The sequence below is a fragment of the Dermacentor silvarum genome, chromosome 3 (genome assembly GCF_013339745.2).
Source record: "Dermacentor silvarum isolate Dsil-2018 chromosome 3, BIME_Dsil_1.4, whole genome shotgun sequence".
In the NCBI taxonomy this organism is placed as follows: domain Eukaryota; kingdom Metazoa; phylum Arthropoda; class Arachnida; order Ixodida; family Ixodidae; genus Dermacentor; species Dermacentor silvarum.
In genome coordinates this window covers 173,539,131-173,563,062 of record NC_051156.1, presented here as the reverse complement: position 1 = coordinate 173,563,062, position 23,932 = coordinate 173,539,131, and the positions used below count along the sequence as shown (strand labels likewise).

The window sequence follows — 23,932 nt, the reverse complement described above, 5'->3', positions numbered from 1 at the left end:
GGCACTGCCTGGAGTAATCACGCTCTTTGAGAGAATGGCATGAACTATATGCAAGTGACGAAATTATCATGCCAGTTTAATACGTTTCACACTGCGCTACTTCACCTCGTCCTATAAAAGGACTCCCCCCCCCCCCCCCCCGAGGCGCATATTTGCATAAGGGGAATATCCACGTTGTCGGTTCATAGAGGATGCAACATGTAATGACGGCGTCATGCCATAGACACGCGACGCGGCAACCTATATAACTGCTGGTCTAGCGACAGATGTGGACGAATTACGAACTTCATGGTTGAACCTCGTCCGTGGTGGCACGTGGCTAGTTGGCTTCTCGCATAGGTTTGCCGAAAACGATGTCAATGATAATCCTGCTATAATACCGTGGGTATAAGTACCCCATCAGAAAACCTTTTCAAATACGTTTCAGCGTGCGGTTGCTGCTGTGTTGTAGCGCTAACACCACTGCCATGCGTTAATTGGACATGCTCGACGTGGTATGGTTAGCGCAAGCAGCTGACATTCACTTGTCGCGGTAAAAGGTAGCACTAGAAGACCAAAGGTGCACTATATAGCCCGATTAGCTATGCGCACTCGATTGTTTGACGCTCTTTTGAGCTATTACTGCACTATCACTTTGAAGTCCCTGAAGTATCCTTTGCACTGACCTTTTCTCCTTATATTATTGCAGGTCGAGAGCTGTGGGTTCTCCTGCTGTCGTCGCGTTCAACGAATAACAAGCTACTTAAGCCGTCCATGAAATACGTAGCCAACATGCACGGGAACGAGGTACGTACGTGTGCTTTACGCCCACTTTTATAATCGCGAGAGATCAAATAACTGGCTTTAGTGTTTTTGCCACATGCAAGTGCGATGACAAGGTGCTTTTTCAGATTTGAAGTTCCCTTTCTCGTATGATCCCGCACTTCGCACCAGTAACATGATAATGATTTATCAACCCTTGTGCATATGGACAATCTAGTGGCATTGGCTCATACAAGGACATTTAATGGTATTATGCGACTGAATTTCTTTCAATGTGATCGCCATCCTCGCACGGGTACATCAACTTTGTAGCTGGACCCCACCTTATGAAGATGATGTAACACAGTGGGCCAAACATAGGAAAGTTTTAAAGATGCCCCCACAGAACAGCGATATCTGTGTCGGTGACGAAGACTACAACAATACGATGGTTGCCACAAAGACAGGACGAAGCCACCCCTCACAGCTATGTTGAAATATGATCGAGTACCTCATATTAAAAAAAAAAACACGAAAGAACAAAGTTCATCTTACTGCATGAACATATTTTCATGGCGCTTTTTTGCGTGTATTACAATGTGTCGAAGCAATAAACACGTGTCATCGCCTTATTTGTAATTTCTTTCACTTTAAGTGGGCTCACTTAGTTTTTTCGTCATGTCACCTCGTGCTGTAGCTAGTCCTCTAGTCAGATAAAAATGTGATATTTAGAAATATGTCACGCTTCCTCGCGTGCGATGAGTAGATGAACAATCCCTAGAGAATGTTTCACACTGCACGGGAGACAAATTCTGAATTTACTGACAAACACAATAAGAGACATGAAATTAGCGCCAGAAGTGAACTTCAGCCACACGCTGAGGATCTCGTTATAAGAAAGCTTTGAACAAGCTTGTATTTTTTACCGCAAAAGCTTTGCCGCCTGGTCGTTTAACTCCGCGCGCGTTCTCTCTCGTTTCCTATACGCATGCATGCAGGTTGTGGGCAAGGAACTGATGCTTCACCTGATAGAGCACCTGATCAACGGCTACGACAACGACCCGCGCATCCGATGGCTGCTGGACAACACCAACATTCACATCATGCCCAGTATGAACCCCGACGGCATGTCCATATCCAGGGAAGGACAATGCGCCGGCTTACGTGGGCGGTACGTTGTTATGACAGGGGTATATATGCACGTACAATAAGAGGAGGCCGTATAGAGGCCTACTGCTCACGCTTCTCTATATTCACGGTTGATGCGTGCGAAGGGAAGCTAAATCCTTGGAAATGCTCCGCGTCCTTGAGTTCAGTTCATCTTTTATTTCAGTTTCAGAGAAGAAACCGAAGGTCGCGAGAAAAAAGCAGTGTTAACCACCGCTTGATTAGCCTCGTCACCCCGTACAGCCGGACAGTGTCAACGCATGATACAGGTAGATGCATAACGTCGTTGCGCATTCTGTACGACATACTGTGAAACGAAATGCACTGTCCAAAAGAAAACACTTTTTTTTACAATGAATCCCCACTCAACTAATATAGCTAACTGGTTACAAAGCATATTAACTAATGCACATATGCAGCCAAAAAAAAAGGACAAAGAAACAAATGAAGAAAGTATACACTACAGAAACTAGATTTGCAAAGTTATACATGTACAAGATACATTGGTAAGAAAATGGATAATCTATAGAAGAGACTATTTACAGTAGTAATCACGAATTACACAAAAGGAGGGAGTTTCCAAGAATTTGCCTCTCATCTCCTTGGTGCTTTCACCCGCTGACGTTACCTCCACATCAGCAAGCTGCAGAGCTGCCGAGCATCTCAAATGCGGGCAACTGAGATAATTTCATCTGAAATGAAGAAATGAGAAGCTTAAGCTTAATATTCAAAACCACTGTAACTATACGCCGACGCACGTGATGACCTTCCAAATTATCTTTATTCCACAGTAATCTGCGTTATACATGGAACTTGGTGCTACGAGGCAAATATATGCCATCTTTAGCGTAATTAAGAAAGGGATGTGCATTGCCGCTCTGCGGTTCTCGCCCTTGTGCGCACATCTATGCAGTAATGTATAGAAAGGAATCTTGGCGTGCTGTCATCGTAATTCTTCGCAGGAAGACACACTGTGACAGTATACGCGTGAGTGAGTGTGCACGTGAGATCACGGAAATAATTAATAGCCCTTCCCCTGTCGAGGAAATTGGGTTAAGCGAAGCTTGTCGTGTGTTTCTTCGGTGTTTCTCCCAACGAATTGCGCCGACGAATACCGCGTTGTGCTCTAACCACAACCGGTCACACGCACTGCAGCTGGCCCCGAAGTTCCGGTTGAGAAACTCGCGTTGAAACGTGGCCGTCGTACCGGGAAGTTGGCGCTATAGCGTCGCCGAGGCGTGCACCACCGTTGTCGGGTTCCTGGAGGGCTACACGACGCTGACGTTTGGCCTCAACATCGTGCTCCCTCAACTCGGGGTCCGCGGCTCTTCGCTGACGTTTCGCCTGGGCTTCGGAAGCCCTAACCCTAGAATCAGCACGTGGACAACGACCCCTTTCCTGAGCGCGTTCATTCTGGATGGATCTCCATGAAATTTCTTCAAAATTAAATCTGTCCGTTACGTAACACAATGAATGGCTCATACCCCCGTAAACGCGGCCTCCCCATTACGACGACAGAAGAGAAGTGAAATTCTACGCTGGAATAATTAGCGGCAACGTAGCCAGCTGTGGAAACAGACGACGACGACGGACGCGGGAGCAGTGACACGAGCGCGTGCCGACCACCTGTGCAGCTTTGAGAGCAGCTGTTTTTTTTTTTTTTTTTTTTTTTTTTTAGCGTTACATCGCCGGCGCAGGCTAGCATATACAAACTTCGGAAAAAGCATCACACCGCACTTTCGCACAAACACTCACGCTTACAAACAGGCTAACTTGACCGATTCCTTTACTTTTTCTGCATCTCACCTGTGAAGTCCACGGCATAATATAGTTGTTCTTTTTTTTCCCTTGCTTTAATGCAGCATTAACCATATACTTGTCATCGTTAGTATCCTGATACTGAAGGAAGCCTGCACGCATGCACTCTGAGCGTGATGCAGTCCGTAAATGGTATCGGACGCTTTGCGTCTTCGGCACTCAGGCTCAAAAGGTGTGATTACGCTAATCAACGTACAGCTACGTTAAACCGCTCTACCATGACGAACACCAAACTGACTGGCTGCTTCTTCGCGGTGCAGGTACAACAGTGCCGGCGTGGACCTGAATCGCAACTTCCCGGACCCGAGTCACACCGTGCGAAATGTGGAGGAGCCGGAGACGGCGGCGGTGCGCAAGTGGATTGACACCATCCCGTTTGTGCTCTCGGGCAACTTGCACGGAGGGGCCATGCTTGTGCGGTACCCGTACGACGACACGTACGGACAGAGTGAGTGAGGTTCGGACGCGAGACGTTCAGATTGAAACTCTGCCGGGTTATTAGTACTTTATGTCCGGTATCTTGAAGAAATAAAGAAAAGGAAGGAGGAAAGAAAATAGAATGAAAAAATAAAAAATAAATCTGATAAACCACTAAGACTAAACAAGGAAAAAATAATACAGTATGGCTGTGCGAACGGGAAAAAAAAAAGTCATTGCAGGTTGCACATTCAAAAGAGCGATAAATAAAACGAAGAATAACGTCCGAGGTCTCGCCACTTGCAAGCAAAGAGATACCGATATGCCGACAGTAGGCACATCAAAACAAATGCGTAAAAAGGAGATCGTCTCCTGTGTATTGCCTACACCCATTTTTTTTTTCTCTTCAGGTTCCTTAAGGGTGAAAATCGGTCTATAATTTACCCTGCCGGCCTTACACCTCTGAGGTTGTAAGGGTGTGAGATATAGACAGTAAAGCACCCTTAAGGTGCAAATCGATTTACGGCGTGACTTTTCTAACTGATATTGTGAAAAAAAGGAGGTGTCGATATAGTGCTGCTTTGGAAGCGTCAAGCCTGCGAACATGATGAAACGTTTGATATTCTTCGTCTCTCAGACACGGTGGAGTCGAGGACGCCCGACGACGATGTGTTCCAGCACTTGGCGCGCACCTATTCGCTGAACCACCCGACCATGCGCCGGTTCTCGTGCGAGCGGCAGACCTACCACGACGGCATCGTCAACGGCGCCAAGTGGTACCCGTTCAAGGGCGAGTATACGCGACGTTCCAGTCTTTCTGCTGCCTTCTTTTTAACGCGTAGCATTCTTTGGCTAGGTGATAGGGGTCATTTTAGGCTCCGTTGCGTTGGTCCTTCTGTTCCGTGTCCAAAAAATTCGGTACCGCCATTTAGGCTGGAAGAGGTGAATTTCTGCGAATTGTGCGCACAAACTTCCGTCCGCTTACCGCCACCTACTTGTGGGAGCACGAACCTCTGACGCGATATTTTGTCAGCCAGCCGGGAGTGATGGTTAATGCACAGAATTGCCTAAACTTCGTGCATCTGGCTTCAAACGGCTTCGCAAACTGATTATTTTAAACTGCTTTATAAATAATTACCACTACAATTGTCCGACGGCAGGATTCGAACACACGACGTCTAGTAAAGAAGCCCTACCCATTACGCCACGGACGTATGCATCGACGAGTGGCATAGGACACCTTTATGAATTCCTCGCGCGCAAGCCAGCGCGTTGAGACGCTTGGCGCGTTTCGAATGGGCCTTACTGAGGCGCAGTTGGAACGCAGGTGAGAGCTCGCGCAGAGAAGCAACGCACCGACAACGCAAGCAACAACAGGGAGAAGCTTCTGAAGCGGACACGCTGGAATGAAGGCGAGCTTGTCCGCGGGAAAATTATGCGAGAAAAAAAACATTACAGCAACATTTCTTTCATTTACCAAACATAAACTTAGTAGTAAAGATTATTTTATGGGGAGGGGGGGGGGGGGTCTTCACAGTAATTTTTTGCAGTTGCTTATCGCTTGAAATATGGCATTCTTGGTTGCAAGGGTACATTATAGGCTTCATAAGTAATGCCTACAAAGAATACTACTCATTTTATGACAATTTCCCAGTAGGGACATGGTGCCCTAATATTTCTTTGCCACCGCCTGTAAACACAAAATTTCTGAACATCAGTGCAGCACTGCTTGATGCCGGGAGCGAGAAAAGAACCGGTGTCTTTCAATTTTCGCTCTATTCACACACTGCTTTTGGACCCAACGAGTCATTTATAATGTGTCCGACAGAAGCGACTTGTGAGGAGAAGGCACACGAAAGTCCGGTATGCACATTTTCAGAAAACTTTTCTCAATAGACATATTTTGCGGCTTATGCAATCTACCTGGAGATGGGTTGTCTTTAATAAAAATGTTAGCCTGAAATGCTATACTACAGGTGTTGAGTGAGAGATATGCTGTACACAGTGGTCAGACAAACGCATGATAGAGAGAGAAAGAGAGAAGAAACGTCACATACACCTATAGACACGCACATATCAAACCGATGATAAAGTCTGATTAAGTATGAGCGTGCCTCATAATCAGAACTGGTTTTGGCACGTAAAACCCCAGAAGAAGAAGAAAGAAGTCTGATTAATGCCCGTAGTTCTCAGAATTGCCAGAAGCGTTTTCGCACCACGCAGTGCACACAAGAAGTGTTTCGCCAGGGGCCAAGATTGTCCCTCAGGTTTAGGCTCGAGAGTCATGGTACAAATGCAGCGTAGCGTTCAGAGAGTGCCCGTATGATGAATATTGACTGCTATCAGAAAAATACGTGCTGCAAGTCCTCGTGAACATTGAACACTGAACACCTAGGCGAGTATATTAACTGTAATTTGCCTTTAAGGTAGTTTGGTGTACGCCACGTTGAGCCTGACGCTTCGAAGGCATGCTTGGTCTTGTCTATACTCAGAGTTTGTGGCATGTTGAACTCGCAAGGCGGGTAAATTTTGTAAAGGAAATGAAAGATGTGCGTCGTAGGCATTTTTACTCGACTGCAAAATCCGCTTTTCATTAAAGAGGTCATATGCTTGCGTTAAGATACCTCAGCTTTTTGCAATTACCGCGTTATGACAACTTTTGTAGGCGGGTTTACTTGGCAGCTGTACCATGCAGTCAAAGTCGTGGACAAGAAGTTCAGTACGAATATTGTTGCGGTATCTGCATGATGCATGGCTGCACACTTTGGTTATTACATGCCTTGCAGCACGTGTTTCAGATTAAGAATCAAGGAATGACTATAGACTACAGCTGCTTTTATCAGCCGTCTTTCCTGTCGAGGAGCAGCCGTGCTGCTCTGGCGTCTACACTTCAACTTTAAGCTGAACTGTTTTTCGACTATGTGCAGGGCTGTGGTGGATTTAGCCTACTAATACTTATGCATTTAATGCACCAATTTACCAAAAATCGCTAAACCTGCAGGGGCAGTGCGTCCCATATATCCATAGTCCCCTTGTCACGATGCGCAGTTTAGGTAATATGCAGTCACAAATCCAACTGTCTGGTAACTGGCAAAAAAAGAGAAAGAGGGAGAAGTTTAATCATAGGAAATGCAGAGAGGTCGGACTGAGGTATATTCCTCTAGCCAGCTACTCTGCGCTAGGGGAAGGGGAAGAGGGAAAGAAGAGGAGCATGGTAGGTGACGATGACGAGAGGAGGAGAATGCAAAACATATAGCAAGCAATTTGGTCTACTCCAAGCTTACAGTCCAGGCCCGTACTTTTTAAAAAGTCCAGTAACGCCTGGATGGTCTTAAAACTTGATTTAACGCCTGGCCAAGGGCCTAAAATAACGTCCTCCGACAACAGTGGGCTGTCGAGGCAATATTAAAACGGAATCCGAGGAAAACATGGGGGAAATTTCTATGCTCCCGTTTTCTTCATCCTCTGTTGGCTTCTTCTGGTTGTTACTAGACATCGAGCAGTTATACTCATTTCCTTAATCCCCTTCTTCTGGGTCATGGCTGGTAAACGGGCATTTCTGCTTGTGTGTATTGTGGATTATGCAGCTGAAAAAAAAAACTTTAATAGCCTGTGGGCTGTACGGCGTTCTCAGCTTTCCGTCAAAGATTCGCTCTCTCTACTGGCGGAGGCGGTGTCTTAATTCACGGCATCTAGTTTGCAAGTCATTGGGAACAAACGCACGCAGGTAGCATGCCGGACTATACGTACGTGCAAGCAGGCTGCATGGAGGTCACCCTCGAGCTGTCGTGTTGCAAGTACCCTCTGTCCTATCAGTTGCGGCGTTTCTGGATGGACAACATGAAGCCCTTGATGAAGTTAATAGAGGAATCCCAGAGAGGTGAGAAAACATTTTTGTTTTGTTTTTGCTGTTAGAATGAGAGAGTAAGCTGGATATCGACAATTGGAGGGCAAGGAATTGACGTGCTTCACTGATCATGTTTACTTTATTTTTCATGTCCATTGAACACAGATAAATTTTGTCACAAAAGGGAGAGATGAGCTATATTGGTAAACACCAAATTTAAGTGGTCAACATTAGTGCGGAGCTCGACACACAAGGTCAGGAATTGAAAGCAATCGCGCGATTTAAAATGTAATAACTTCAAATTAAATGTTTTGGATATAATTTTAAACCAAACATTTACACACTGGAGCATGTAGCTGTGCTAGTTACGCAACGTTTCTTGAATTACGCGCATTGCGCAAATGCCAATTTACGCAAGGTGTGCCACAGTTGCATTTTCTCTTGAAGATGCATGGAATAAGCATCGCCAATAGAAGTGGCACCAGTCTACATCTTAGCGAATGGATGAGGTACACCTCCATCAGAGAGCAGGATATGGCACAGAGGCCTGTCATGACAACTCAAATAGACATTGGTGACATGATGGTGTGGCTAAGGCACGGAACAGTTTTGAGCGCGTCTACAGCGAGTGGTTGCAGGCAAATCGCGAACCTATAGGACAACGCGTTGAACGCGCACTCGGTAAGAGAATCGAGCTTCAGCATGTTGCACACGCTGCTCTGCGAAATGACGAGACAGTTTCCGCTGTACAGTGACTGTTGCAGTTTTCGAGTAGAAGTCTAACCATTATGGTCGTCTATCGTTGCCCTCCGGGGTGAGACAACGCCCAGCAGATAACATCTTCAAGGAGCTGTGAAACCAAGCTCGCTAGCTAGCCAGTGTTATGGTACAAGTTCTGTCCCCCACTATGAGAGAGGCAGGGGTTGCCTTTCTGCATGTCTGAATGTCGTCAGATTAATCAATGTATGGCAACAATCAGCGATGTTGCTTTACGGTGGCTCCACCACGGCGCAGCGACTGCCGTTGTGTTTTCTTTAGCTTACGCCTGCGTAACGGCAAGAAATATATTCTTCCTCTTCTCAGCATTTTCCGTAACGTAGGTTCCACGAGCACCTACGTTACGCCAGTAGGCCTAAACAAGACTACCATCACAGGGAAATGTCCAAAGGCTGAAATGTCTTCGCCTTCATTATTAAGGAAAAGGTGGCGATATAGCGTCCTCGGTATTGATGTTGCAACAGAGCAAAGGCTTTTTTTTTTTTTCGAAGTTGACACGAGCCTTTGGCAACTATTAGTATAACGTGAATAAGATATGTGTCGCACTTGTGGGTTGTACATAATTAACTGTAGCATTATCTCTGTTTTATGTTCTACGGTTATAGGTCTGCGCGGAATAATCACCGATGACGAAGGATACCCCGTGGCAAACGCCAGGCTCATGATCAAAGGGCGTTACATGCCGTTCAAGACGAGCCGCAAGGGCGAGTACTGGAGGATCTTGCTGCCTGGGACGTATACGCTGATGGTGAGCGAGGCGGCGCAAATCTCAGATCTTGTGCCTGAAATAATTAGCGATATCATTATAAATACTTCATTAATTGTGGGCTCACTTGTCATCACTGCGAGGCTTAAGCAGGCCATTCGCACTCGCTACCTAAGATTCTCTTGAATACCAATGAAAGAGCTAACATGAACCTAATAATTCTGAGTGCGGTGTAATAATGTTCCGATTGATGGCTAAAATAATAAAATAAGTAATATTAGCAAAGCGGAACGTTAGCTCAATTTTATTTTATTACTCAGGCAATATATACATTGAATGAAAAACGAATATCATAAAGTGAAATTAAGCGTAGGTCAGGCATGAATCAAATGTTCACCAAGTGCATATGATTGAGAGTGAAACATCGTTCGAAAAGATGCGATATGGCAATGTAAGCATAAACACAACGCCTTATTTGTACTTACGCTACATTTTGACCTTGTAACTGATTCACGTTCTCGCGAGGCAAGTAGAGTTTGAACTCCAGTAATTAAATGATGTGCCGATATAAACATGCGATAGTAGGATAGGGGATTTGTCATCACGCTGTCGTATTACAGATGCGCAGCTGTACTCCACTTTATGACTATAGAAGCTGCGGGGACCCGCCGTGGTTGCTTCGGGGCTATGGAGTTGGGCTGCTAAGCACGAGCTCGCGGGATCGAATCCCGGCCACGGCGGCCGCATTTCGATGGGGGCGAAATGCAAAAGCACCCGTGTACTTAGATTTAGGTGCATGTTAAAGATCCCCAGGTGGTCCAAATTATTCCTAAGTCCCCAACTACGGCGTGCGTCATAATCAGAACGTGGTTTTTGCACGTAAAACCCCATCATTTAATTTTAATTTTAGAAGCTGCGGGCATATTTTAGAACCGGCCATTAAAATTAAAACTGTGTTCGGCAATATATTATAGTTAGTAATTGAAAACCGCGATGTAGTTTAAACTAATTTAGCCAATTCATAAAGTGAGCAAAATATTTTTTCCAGTCTTTAAATTGATGTCTTTTTCTGGCGCTTCCAGGCATCGTCTCCACAACACAACGACATTGAGGTACCCGTCCAGGTCGTTGAAGGCCAGACAACTGTCGTAAACATCACGCTGGTTCGCAAGGTCCGCTCCTACCACTCATCTGGTGTAGAGTACGATAAATCTGTGCAGACGTACGGTAACTTGCAGAGCAACATCAAGCCTAACCTCGAAGATGAATACGATGTCGACACAACAGACAACTCACTCTCGGCTCCGAACTTTAACAACCTTGAGCCCTTCGCTTCGCAAGGCAAGAGTGAAGAGCTCCGCGAGAAAGAGGCTCCGTCCCAATCAATTGCCGACTACTATCGCGCTCTGTACCAAGCGATACGAACTCTGTCAACCGGAGAAGCACACCACAAGCCAGGGGACGTCGACTCACACCCACACATAAGTGGACCTTCTGATTTCCAGGAGCTACCATTAGAGAGACGAGCATACACATCCGCCGGGAGCAGTCCAGTTGGCGCCGCAACAATTCAACGTCGCACGTCTGTCGACGACGAACCGGAGTTCCTCGAGAACACTCAACTCGAGGACCCGTTGAACTACAGCTACCCGGTAACGGCTGTTCCGAGAACGACTCCTGCTCCGACATCCCTCCCGCCCTACCAACGACCAGGAGAGCCCAGTGAGGCCGTTGACTATGATGGTGCGCAAGAACGTACCATTTCGTCTGTCTCAAACGGTGGAAAAACCGAGAACCAAGGCACCACGACGAGCGAGAATCATGATGTAACGCTGAGCGATGCGCCAATCCGTGGTGGTGACGTGCTTGACGATATCGCTGCCGTTACCAGAACGGCGCCGGACAGGCCGATTTCCAGCTCTGGGAAATGGGTCACCGGTGGTCCTTTGGAAATGACCCTCAGGACGGACACTATGCATGTCAGTGGACAAAACGGGCCAGCGAGGACTACTTCTTTCGAACCGGACCAAAACTTCACAGTGATGTCGCGGGATCAGCAACACCAATCAACCACGCAGACCACAAAGCCTCCCGTGTACAGGACTCAAATGACGGTATCATCGCCCGGTGTGACTCAGTACGAGCACACACCAACTGGACGTGGCACAAGGACGCCGTCTGCAAAGTATGCCGAAAATATAGGCACGCACAGCACCGCACGTAGTGCTGTGAGAGACGGTCCACACGTCACAGTCGATAATGATCCGCAGAGCAGGTCACATATATCTAAAACCACGCGAACGACTATAGGTACAGTCACAGCCAACGGCGAAAACAGGGCAACGGCTCATCACCCCAATGTCAGTGAAGGTGTGAATTCCGCACCGGTCAGACAGGCACCAGAGCAGGCGACTTACACGCCAGGCCCGCATAGAGGAAGTTCGCAGTCGCACCGCATGGTCAGTATGTCGCATCAAGACACGTTGCCCGCTTCTATATTCGCCAGCGACACTACGAGGCCCGAATCACGCTCGCCAGATTTTGCCGTGTCCGAGTCCGATTCGAGATCGTCTGCGCCGGAGATAAGTACGGCTGACATACAAGGTCCGGTGTCTACGACGCATTTCCCGCCTCCTCCAGAAAACCGACCAAGAGGTCAACCGGTCGCAGAAACACCAGCACATGTGCCCGCATCACCCTCGCCTACAGTGATCCCGGTGACTCACGCGTCAATAGGAGTCAGGCCTACCAATAAGGCTCACTCGAACGATCAGGCTGTGACTAGTAGCGTGGAATACGATCCGGAACATTCGCTTTCACCCGGCAGAACAAGATTCGCTGCCAGACCAACAGTCACTACTAGAAGGCCATCGACGCACGAGGGATACCAAGAACGCAAACACACTGTAAACTTGCCGACGCTAAATTCTGCAGCCAGAGAAGGACAGGGGACACTTGCAGCTACACGTAGGCAACCTCAGAGCACCGTAAGACAGAAAACAAGTGACCCAGAGCACGAAATTACGCCGGAGAACAAACCTGAGAGTCATCTCCCACACGCAGATCCACCTTCTCCTACCGTAGTATTTGAGCGGATGCGGCAAAGAACACAAAATTCGACCTTTCCGACACGGACACCAACATCTAATTCTGACACGTCCCCATTTTCATGGGCAAAAGTAGGTAAAGTCTCATACGGCACGTTTCCGCCACATGCAGATCCATCAAAAGCAACTTCCGCTGAGGACTTCGACGATGAGCCGTTTAGGAGAATACCTAAGGTTACAACAACGCCAAAAATCCGCCAGGAAGATGTGAAAACACATCCGGCTGCAGGAATTCCTCAGACGAAGCCCGTGCAGACCACGTTGAAGTACCGCCAAACAGTCCATACACAAAAGCCACTGACGCCAATGCTTGCACTAGATCCACCACAACCAACAGCACAAACTAGCGGGGCGTCTTCGTATTACGGCACTGAGAAAAATGTGCCCAGTTCCTTTAGCGTGCATCACGCTCCGACCACTCAAGGCAGCGACGACCGCCAGAAGCAGCGATCAACGTCGTTCCCCCCTACTGAAAGCAAGGGCTCTGAGCGGACTCCGGCGTCTCCAGGTACCAGGCACTTCACTCCAACGAAGAAATATTCGGCCGGCTCCCGACAAACGTTTGCTCCTCAACCAATGCGGAGCAGTCATCTTCGACGTCCACACATTCCCCCAACGGAAGAGCCACCAAGAGGCACACACTCGTCCGACTCTACCAGCGAGCAGACCTCTCGTCACATACCTTCGTTGCAAGACAATAATCATAGTCTTGATTCAACCATCCCGCACAAAGGTGTGGAAATGCAGACATCGCAGCGACCAGGAGGAGTGTCGGAAGCGATCACGCATGCTATCGAGGCAAGACCCTCACAGCCGACGTCCCCTGAGCAAGCCACGCACGAAGATTCCCGAAAGAGTGAGAGCGAATTGGCCCACTCACCCCCTTATATGCCTCATTCTCAGCAGGAGCTTGTTGTACGAGGAAGCCTAGTGACAGCAAAAGAACATACCGGAAAGAGCACAACATATACGCCATCCACTGGGGTAGCTGGCAGCTCCATACAAAACTCAAGCCCGACGCAGAGTTTTGTTCCCGGCACATCAGAACGACACACGTCCCGGCGTCCGGAGCATGCGCAAACGGAAACAGTCAAGCCTATTAAAAGGCCTGTAGTTTACCTAACATCAGAGGAGAACGCTGGCTATGTCGCTCCAACTCAGGGATCGGATTTCACGTCACCTCAAGATCCTCAATCGCCTCAGCCGCGACGAACTAACAGGCCACAACGACCACAGCATGCTCTTACGGAAGCACAGGAAAACGCACCGAGCCAAGAGCCACTGCGGACTACTTTGACGACGAGGCCGAGAACGGTTCTCCCAACAGCACAAGACTCGTCATACACTTCGAAGCAACGTATCACCGAAACTGCAGAGATTTCGCAGCAATCGTACACTACGCCTCACAGAGGACGTTATTCTTCGTATCAAGCTATAAATGCTCGTCCTTCACAAGACGCCTTGACAGAAGCCACCCACGCGGGTTCTGGACCTTCCTCTGGCTATGACCAGGATGCGGTCGCAGGCAGCAAGGTATTTTCGACTCCTCCAGAATCTGTTCCACTCACAGCTCTTGACGCAAATGTTCAGAAAGAGTTTGCAAATGTAAGACAAACCTCATCATCCGTAGATCAAGATAACGTCAGGGCAATAGCAGATATAGACATACCTACTGACAAGGCTGAGCCCCGGGAAACTTCGAATTCGCGATCTTTGCCGACTCCAGCTGTCGCAATGGGGAGGGGAACATTCACGTCGTACAAACCGTCACTGGCTTCCCAGCCTGCTTTAGTGACATCTGAGCGAGGGACACCAAGGCCGGCGCCGAGAGAGCACGTCACGGTTCCTGCTAGGCCGAGAGAGCAACTCACAAGACCAAAAACTTCAAGTGAACCCCCGCAACCTTCGCAAGAATCCTTCACTCACGAAAAAACTGGAGCAACGTTAGACGGACCGATAACATCTAGAGAACCTGCGCAGCTTGGAAGAATGGTAGTGAAGGAGTTAACAGCATCACAGGTAGCGAGTCATCCAGAAAAGATCTTCAAGATTCAAGGGACTGTAACGCTGGAAAATTCAAATCTAAGAGAGCCAGATACGACAACCGATGTGCCCGGAAGTGTGACGCTTACTCCAAAACCAAGAAGTTTCGATTACAGATCAAGGCAGACTACGATTGGTCAACACAGAGCGGCAGAAGTGCCAGAAAACAATGAAAATGAGCGTCGTATTTTCCCAGCCAGGGCGCCGCCAAGACCGGCACTCCCATCGACGCAAAGCCCACCTCTTTACACTGAGACTAGTGGAAACCGCCCATATCGGCCTACAGTACCGCCGCGGTTCTCAACATCGAGCATACATAAGCCGCACAGTTCTCTTGGACCATTACAGACAGACAGAACGCAATCAACATTAAATGCATCTCCAAAAGCCAGCGCTGTAACTCGTGGAGAAGAGCTCCAGTATGTTGACCAAGGCACCTACAGTGTTCCGGCGGTCTCAAGACAATTTGAGACGAACAAACATCGCGTGCAGACTGCACCGAAAGATTTAATTACAACCCAAATGCGTGGTAGTCAAAGCCCAACTCACGAGCATCAGCAGCACGCCAGCACTTCCTACAGAGACCATACCTATTTTCCGAAGACCACTGAAGTTCTAACACAGACACAAGCTGCTCTCTTTCAACAAACGGCGAAGCCGGTCGCGGGTAATCAAGAGACTGCAGCACAAGCACATTCAACTGACTATGGCGTATCAACGCAAGGAACCGCACCCGCTAATGTTGGAGCTGCGCAAGCGTTTAGGGGCGCGGCTCAGGAACAGTTTGTGCCTGCTTCTCGCACAGTTAGGCCCCCTCAATCTCCCCATCTTATGTCCCAAGAACATAGTGTTCAAATGTCTCCTGAAGAACTGAGAACCACTCTGCTGCGCGCGATTAACGAACCGAACACTGTAGCATTTACGGTGACCCAGAGGCAACAAGATCTTACAAACAGCTCTTCGGGTCCAAGACTGAGCAATGTGTACACTTTCACGACAAAGCACGAAGTCCACAGGCCTAAAGGGGTCGCATCGCACGTAGAAAAACCTGAAGACATACGGCAGCAGCCCCAGATAAGTGATAAGCCATCTACGACGCAATCTACTTACGGAACAGAACGCCAGCAGCAGCATTTTAGGAAAGCACCGGAAGAAACGCTCCAGGTTCGTCCTTCAACGACGCCAGTTTTGTTCGAATATGACCATAAAACCCGAGATTACGTCAAGGCGACGCATCACACCACATTTCCTGGTGGCACTCGAGGCGGGAACACCTTTCCGACACCTACAGAGCAGAGCCGAACGCTTCCAGAAAGACCTCAAAACTCAGTAGATGTTAATGGAGCACAGACGCCGAGTGAACCTCAGGCGGTTTCAAGAAATACAGGACATTCTGAGGACATGGCGCTAGTTACAGCCCCAGCTAAGACACCCCGGAATTTTCATCAAGATCCGCTTAGAGATACAATATCCACACAAGCAGCTTTGTATCAGAAACCGACAAGCAATCCTACGGCAGCACATCACGAACCTACAGCCCAACGTGAAGAGGAAAGGCAAATTTTACATGGCCAACAAGACCGTGCTACCCAACCGAAGACTCAGGGACCTGCAGACAGCCTAGGAGTGCACGTGCCTCCAAATCAGCATCATACACAGACAAACCGTCCGGCGGGCCTTACTCTTGAAGATTTTACGCCTGAACAATTGCGCAGGGCCATCACTCTGCTTCTAAAAACATCTTCATTTGAGAACCCTGACGACGCCAGTCGTGAGAGTTCGGCACCACCACAGGAAGGCAAGGCGACTCCACCTCACGGCACTCGAGCGGAAATTGGCAGCAATCCTAACGTGAGCTTACTTCGCCAAGGACATACTACTGCTGAGATACCGAAAACTGTCACTCACGCTTCTGGCTCCGGCAGTTTGTCACACACTCATTCGTTATCTCAACAGCAATTAAGCGCATCGCTCATAGATGGCACACGTAATCACCAGCATGGAGCGCGTCATCCAAATACCGCGTCTCACATTGAAAGCGGTGGCTCCGCGCCTACGATAGAGCCTGTGCATTCGCAAGACACATCGCCTCCTGTGCCAAGCCAACCACCTCAGCAGCATGCTTTCCCCGAATCGCTCATGGCCTACCATGACAGCCAGGAGTTTCATACTGTGCCACCTCAGCTTGGAAGTCCGCAGGAGTTCAGGACGACAACTTCAGCTGAAACGTCCACCGAGTTGCCCCATGGTGACGGCAAGCCTCTCGATTTCTCAACAGGCCGGACATTCGGAGGAAGTTACTCATGTAAAGAATTTCGCAAGTCGTCCGGCTTCCAGGTTTCCTTCGGACGTTTCGAGCGGCTTTTCTGAGCTCTCCAAACATTCGCAAACTTTCGACAGACCTTCGTCTCGCGAAGAGTCTAAGGATTCTGCAGAAAGAAATTTCAATATTCACACAACGACACCGCAACATTTCGTGACAGAGCAACCTTCTGCTGGCGACTTTTTCACTGAAGATCATCATGCTGGAACCCTAACGTCGCAGGAACTGACATCGCAAGCCCCAGTTCCAAAGGACGCTAGGTACGTGCCTCAAGACATATTTACTCCAGCTACTCCGCCCCCACCACCCGCGATCACCACAGTTCCGCCTTCATCGTTGGCACCGCCTCCACACCTTTTCGGCCAAAGCAGTGGGCACCAAACTCGGAGGCCCAGGCCAACCACAAGTGCACCGCCCCTGCCTACCAGCGAAGAGGAGTACAGTGCGGAGCTTGAGAAAGCCATCGAGAGTTTCCATCGCCTTATTAAACCGGAGCGCACGTCTGCCGAAAAGGTGACCTCAGATAGATCACCGCCCGCCAAGCAGGCTCTCAAATTTCGTGGCGCACAAGCTGGACCCACCATTTCGAGTGGTGGTTTCACCACTACCCAACAATATTCGACGCATCCAACGCCACTATTTCAGTCTCAGCAGGGCTTCTTCGTCGACCGACTACGCACCATTCAGCAGAGCACCCCTGCTCACCTACTTCAAGCGACTTCCCTTAATGCGCCATTGAGTTTGAACACGGATCCAATGACTCTGTTCAACACAAATCTCCACCCGATTCAGTTAGGCGGATCATTGCCCTCGTCATTGACGACGGGCAGTGCGCAGCTGTCTTTAGACGATGAAGGGAGTCTGCTAAGATCGAGGTCTTCTAGGGACACACCGGCTAAGTGCTGTTTCGATTTGCCGAATGGACGATTTGTCTTCAAGATTGGCACAAAGAAGAAGTGATAAAATATCAGTCAGTGCCTATAACTTCGCCATGATGTAAGAAAATGCTGCTTCAGTCCACATCGGCAGTGTCACTGTGGCAAGCAAACACGAAGAAAGTGCGTCATTTTCCAGAACAGTTTAGAGGTTGCGGCTATGTCAACTAATTTCACTATTCTTAAACTTGGAATGCATCGTTATGGTGCGTTCAGAAGTTCTAAAAAATTAAGCACGTGGCCAAGCAAGCAGTGGTCAAGGATAAGCAAGCAGTGATCGAGGATAAGCAGGCTGTGTTCTTAAGCACTGTTGAAAAACCGTCACTCCGTGTAGGTCCTGTATTCGGAAAAAAATATTGATATTTCAAAGGAAGGAATGTACTTACACCACCGCGCTGAAAGCAAGGGAGCGATAAACGTCTGGCGAAAATTACTGCGGGTCTTCAAGGGAAGCAGAAAGCAGCTTCATGCGCGACCAACTCGTATTCGACGTCCTGTGCTTCAAAAACTGGTGGTGTATTTTGTTGTGTTGACGCCGGTGCGTTCCCTGTGAATCAATGCAGTGCGCAGTCAGTGCGTGTTCTTGTGGTGACTAGTGCTTTGTGAAGCATTGTAGCTGGCGCTGCAGGCAGTGCAATGAACCATACAGCAAGCCGCATCGGTGAGGACATTGAACTGCTGTGCGTCAGTGTGTTCGTGTGCTGTGAAATGGTGTCGAACATTTTTTTATATGGTGTTTTGTGGAAAGAACTAAGTTGTGCGAAGGAGGTGCTGTGCGTCGTGGCTTGCTTTGTACATTGTTCTGTTCAAGTTTGTGCTTGAAGGAAGCTAGCTCCTGAATCGACAATGACTGATGTTGAATGTACCATTGCTTCGGTGATGGCGTTTTAGTATGTGCCATGACAATCGCCAATAAAGTTTCAATGTGTTTGTAGTTTTTTAACTGACTTTTGCAGCCAACTGTGACTCATTGACCAAACGTTGCGTTACGCGAAAGAGTGCAGCTGATGTGTGTATTTAGCGACGGCCAGCACACCCTGGCTGATGGCAGCTTTGATGTTTTCATACAAGTTACTGTCAAATAATGTGGCGCCATATCCGTTAAAAACAGCGGTGGCGTAAAATGAAGCGTAGTTTTCTGACCCTCTACTTGTATAAGTGTTTTCCGGCATTCCTGAGTGCGTACACGGTAAGCGCGCGGCAAGCCACTTCTGCGCTAGCCGACGCTCACTTCGTCTCGCCGCCTTACTTTAGCGCGAAAACGAGCGATCTGTTGAAAGCCCAGTGTCAAAACCAGGCACACACCAATCTGGGCTCGAAAATGCAAGCGCAAGCACGTAGCAAGCAGCGCCAATCCAATCCAGAGGAAAGAGGGGGAGCGTCCCCTCGTGATGGAACGCGAAACGTATTAAACTACAAATTAGTCTAATACACATTAAGTGTACATCTTGTGAACATTAAAATGCTTATAAACCACGTTAAAGTGACTAATAATATTGTACTAAATGCATTTATTTTATAAATTGCTTGTGCCTGTAATGCACTCGGTGGAACGACAAACAAGTGAAAGAAGGCACGACCGTGCACCGACGGTATGATCACGTGAGCCCCAGTTTGTAGACCGCCCATATGGCAACGCCCAAGGAATTATAGCCACTCAGAGTGAATCTAGTTAAACAATGAAACTGGAGGCGTGCTGACGGGCAAACTTTATCTTGGTACCATTAGTTCTTCCTTCTTCGGGCGTCGCCAGAGCTCGTGAAAATCCCGGGTTTCCCCGAACTCGGCGCATCCTGCATAGCACCCCTGGGGCGCTATAACGTAAAATGATTCCAAACCGTTTTGATTCCAATTTCTGCAATCAGCCTCCACGATTGGTCAAAACATCTTTGGGCCACTCCCAACTTCGCCTGTCTGTCACGCGACGTCACGAAAACCGCGATAGCTCCCCATCTGATATAACGTGTAGGCGCCGATTACGCATGATTAAACCGCACAAAAGAAAAATAAACATTCCTGATTCGACGCCTTTTCACCATTATCCCTCTGCGATTGGTCCAATGTTTTCTGGCTGCACCCACTTCGCCTGTCTGTCACGCGACCTCACAAAAATGCGAAAACTCACCACGTCAAAGTGACATGCACGCAGAAAAATGCATTAATATGCCGAACGAAGCTGAAAAATTTTCTGAATAGCCACAGACTGCCCCGTTCCGAAAGGAATAGAAGATGGATGCCCGCCGATCGCTCAGGCCCTCGCTACTCGCACCTGCCGGTGAGCATGTATTTATTTGCGCATGATAAACCTTTTTGCGTGGCAGTAAAACGTTATCGAGCCCTTTCGGCATGCATACGACATCGCTCTGCCAACTCTTCCTTGCTGAAGATCCGTTTTAGCGTCATTCTTATCCTTCCGTTGCACGCCGCCGCGATTTTCGACCAGCCACCGCAAGCTAAGTAAGGCGAAGCGGACCAATCGGAGAAGCCGGCACCAACCTCTTCATGCTGTTATCTATTTTCACTGTGCTGGCTCGGTCCCATCGAAACCCTCTCCACTAGAGCGTGCTCCTCGCCTCTTGTCTGCCAATTAGATAAGAAAAACAGCTGAGTGTAGACCACGGAGTAAGATAAACAGGAGCGCCGACTCCGCCGCCGCGCAACGCATTCGCTCGGGACAAACCGTGCAACGCAAATTATACATCGCGTAGCGCCATCTCTCGAGGCGCGTGGAAAACACTCAACAGCTTGCTTCCATGTGCGCATGCGCTGAGTGGCGGAGACCGGCGGCGACGGCGGCGCAGAAGGGCAGCGCGGCACCCGCAGAGCGTGTCGTCTGCTACAAACGTGGACCCTCGGCCGTCTCAATTTGACAGCAATGAAACACAAAAAAATATATGCGCACGAATATTAAAAGCGCAAATAAACATGCGGTAGCGCTTTTATGCACGCATACGAAACATTTTTAGATGTCTTTAGAGCGAACAGACGATAAATGATGCTGTACAAAAAGACACAACAGAAGTACTTGTTTTTCACTCCTCTACGTCTGCGCGGAAGCGAAGATGGGAAATTTTCGTCTTCCTCGCTTTGTTTACCATGTCTGCAGTATGTTTATTCATGCCTGACGGAACAAGGTATCTTGATACTTGTGCGTGAAGAGACTGAGCAACCGGACAGTGTTTTGTTCCCGGCTGTAAATCTGGTTATGGCAAAGGACGCGAGAAGTTTTCGCTCTTCGCTTCGCCATCTGATCTTCAACTACTCCACCAGTGGCGTCAAAAAATGCCTCAAATAAGCGAGCGCTTAAAGCAATGGACAAAATATGTGCGCGACACTTCGAGAAGCAGCTTATTTTTGATAGTTACTTCAGCAAAGACAAAGGCGATGACCTACTAGATGTAAAGAGTTAGTTAGCAGCACCTCCCAAGTGCACATCCCACGAATTGGAGCCATGCTCCGGGCAGGGGAGACACTTGTACCCGGTTTTACCGGTGGGTTTCCGGCGGTGCTGGGATTCGAACCAGCGACCTCCCGAAGCCGAGGCTGGCGCCCTAGCCACTACTCCACGACTTCGGTTAGATGTAAAGAAAGTGCCTCGACTTCGAAGCGGAGCCGTTCCTTCAATTTGTTTAGGGAAGCCTGGCGTAGCTCAATGATGCTGAATGCCAGGAGGAACCAGAAGACGCCAATGCGGAAGCACGAGAGGAGCTCAATTTAAATTTGTCTACAACTACACACAGTGCAGGTGCCTTTCCTTGCCCAGAGACATGCCGTAATGTAGAGAGAGAGAAAGGTAAAGAAAGACAAGGAGGTTAGCCAGTGTAAATACCGGCTGGCTACCCTGTAAATTCTCAGCCTTGCCTTCGAAATGATTCCGCCAGTTATGCAGACACATAATCAGAGCTTCTCTTGTGAAATAATAAGCAGGAAACACTGGCAGGAATTCCCAATTATTATGTTTATAGAGAATGGCGATTGTGCTCGCAAGAGAACCGGGCGACACGAAAAGCACCGCGAGAAGCAAAGAAGCAAGCCAAGCATCTTAGCACTTGATGCGTGCTCAGATAAAATAGAGTGATAAATGTCAACTTTTGCGTAAAAACTTCTTTTCGCTGTCGTCTTTCATTGCTTGAGACCACCCGAACTGCCGTTATATCGCCTTACCATTTGCTATAGTTTTTCTTTCCATCTTTGTTTATTTTTTGTTCCTGTGCCTTGTAAAGTTCCATGTAGGCCACCTGACAAATGCCCTGCATTTGGCCTGTATAAAATAAATTAAATAACATGATACATGACTTGTTTCTCCTGCTAACGTCACTCCGTGAACCGCAAGAGCTATGCGCGCTACAGGCGTCAGGCCGTGCGCGGAGCAGACGACAAAACGGATAGGCAAGCAGGCGCCACGAGAGAGCCCCCGCGCCTTTGCTCCTCTCCGCTGCAGAGTTTTTCTTCATTCGTAGCGCCGTCTGGCGAACACGCTGTGAAGCAGGAGCCGGCGTTGCAGAATGTGTCCCTTCCAGACGAGCGGAGTCGGCGCTCCTGTCTTATCTTACTCCGTGGTGTAGACAATGTTATTGGTTTTGACAGGGAACAAAGGTGACCTCCTATAAACGTGGAGAGTGTTTGATTGGGTTGTTCAGACAACGCTGCGGGTCACCTCCCGATGCTTGCGTCGGTGGTCACGTAAATTTGACGTCAGGAGTTTGGAATCAAAACAGTTTGGAATCATTTTACGTTATAGCTCCTCAGGTGGCAAAACTGTCGTGCATTCCTCCACTGCGATGACCTTCATAGTCCACAGTGCAACTTCAGGACATATAACCCCACAACTTCATTTCATCTTGTATATCAGTGGATGTGTGAAAGTTCAAGAAAGAACTCAATTGCTCATTGGTTTCTGCTTTTTTATTGAACAGAACTAGAAATCCGGGCCTTTTCACATAGCACCATTGAAAATTGTCTGAATGTTGAAAAGCTTGCTACAGTAAATAAATTAAGAGAAAAATTATGTAGGTGCTACAGATGGCATCGAATTGATGCAAAGTCAGAAGGCTGCAATGACAGTTCGCCTAAAAACACTGGGCGTGCTAGGGTATAAAATGCTGCTCTGTAAAAGACTGCACTGAAGGCAGCTGTCCGCTACACCAGGTGGAAGCCACCACAGACAGCATTGGCATTTCCACGCCATAAATCCGGTATGATCCTCTAGCTGTCGTAACTTCTTGATAGACGGCTGATCCTGGCTAAAAAAATTGGTTATCGATTAAGTGGCGTAACCAAACTTTTTAAGCGAGAAAGCACATCAAGACTGACGTACTAAAAATTTCTACATCGCTCTTTCAGCAGCTCTCTCATTTTGCATTGCCTGCCCTCTTTCCAATAGTATGCGCACGCTGTGAACCCTTATACTACAAAATGTCTACATCAACCATGAGACGATAGAAATTGTCTCGAACATGTTATGCTCATTACTCAGACATCGCTAATTCTTGGCATTAAGATGAAGTGCAGGCTGCAGTGCTCTCAGTAATATTTAAATTCAAGTGTGTGTGCGTGCGCGAGGGGGGGGGTGGAGGTGGTAAGAGCATTGTTGGTATTGTTAGTGGCTTTATTCAGAAGTTTGGCTTTCGCTTTTCGGGGTATTTCAGTCGACAGAGCACATCGATATTCTTTGACCGCTTGTTTGTTCGCATGATACATTACTGGTGTTGCATGCTCACTGTTTACATAGCGCAAATGCACGGTAAGCTGCTAATATCTGCGCATCGTTACGACACGTTAGGATCCCTGTTTGCTCAATTTCATTACAGACGCTCTACCGCATAAGTCCGGTGGCTATAATGTTGCGCTGCTGAGCTCGAGGTCACGGGCGCGGCTCGAGCAGCAGCAGCAGCAGCAGCAGCAGCAGCAGCCATATTTCGATGGGGATGAAATCCAAAAACGGTCGTTACTTAGATTTAAGTACACGTTCAATAATTCCAAGAGGTAAAACTTATTCAGGGGCCCCCCACTACGGTGTACCTCATAACTCGCCATGCTTTCGGCACATAA

General features: G+C 48.2%; 1 protein-coding gene across 1 annotated transcript in view; it reads left to right on the top strand.

The window, feature by feature from the left end:
• Nucleotides 1-16,996, top strand: part of LOC119445035 (mucin-5AC) — a 105,989-nt gene extending 88,993 nt beyond the window's left edge. Inside the window, exons 3-9 of the mRNA XM_049663908.1 lie at nt 689-786; nt 1,740-1,912; nt 3,987-4,174; nt 4,781-4,933; nt 7,871-8,023; nt 9,373-9,515; nt 10,556-16,996. Of these exons, the coding sequence (XP_049519865.1) occupies nt 689-786; nt 1,740-1,912; nt 3,987-4,174; nt 4,781-4,933; nt 7,871-8,023; nt 9,373-9,515; nt 10,556-16,993 (7,346 nt within the window). The 3' untranslated portion in view covers nt 16,994-16,996. The remainder of the gene's footprint in view (nt 1-688; nt 787-1,739; nt 1,913-3,986; nt 4,175-4,780; nt 4,934-7,870; nt 8,024-9,372; nt 9,516-10,555) is intronic.
• The last annotated feature ends 6,936 nt before the right edge of the window (nt 16,997-23,932 follow it).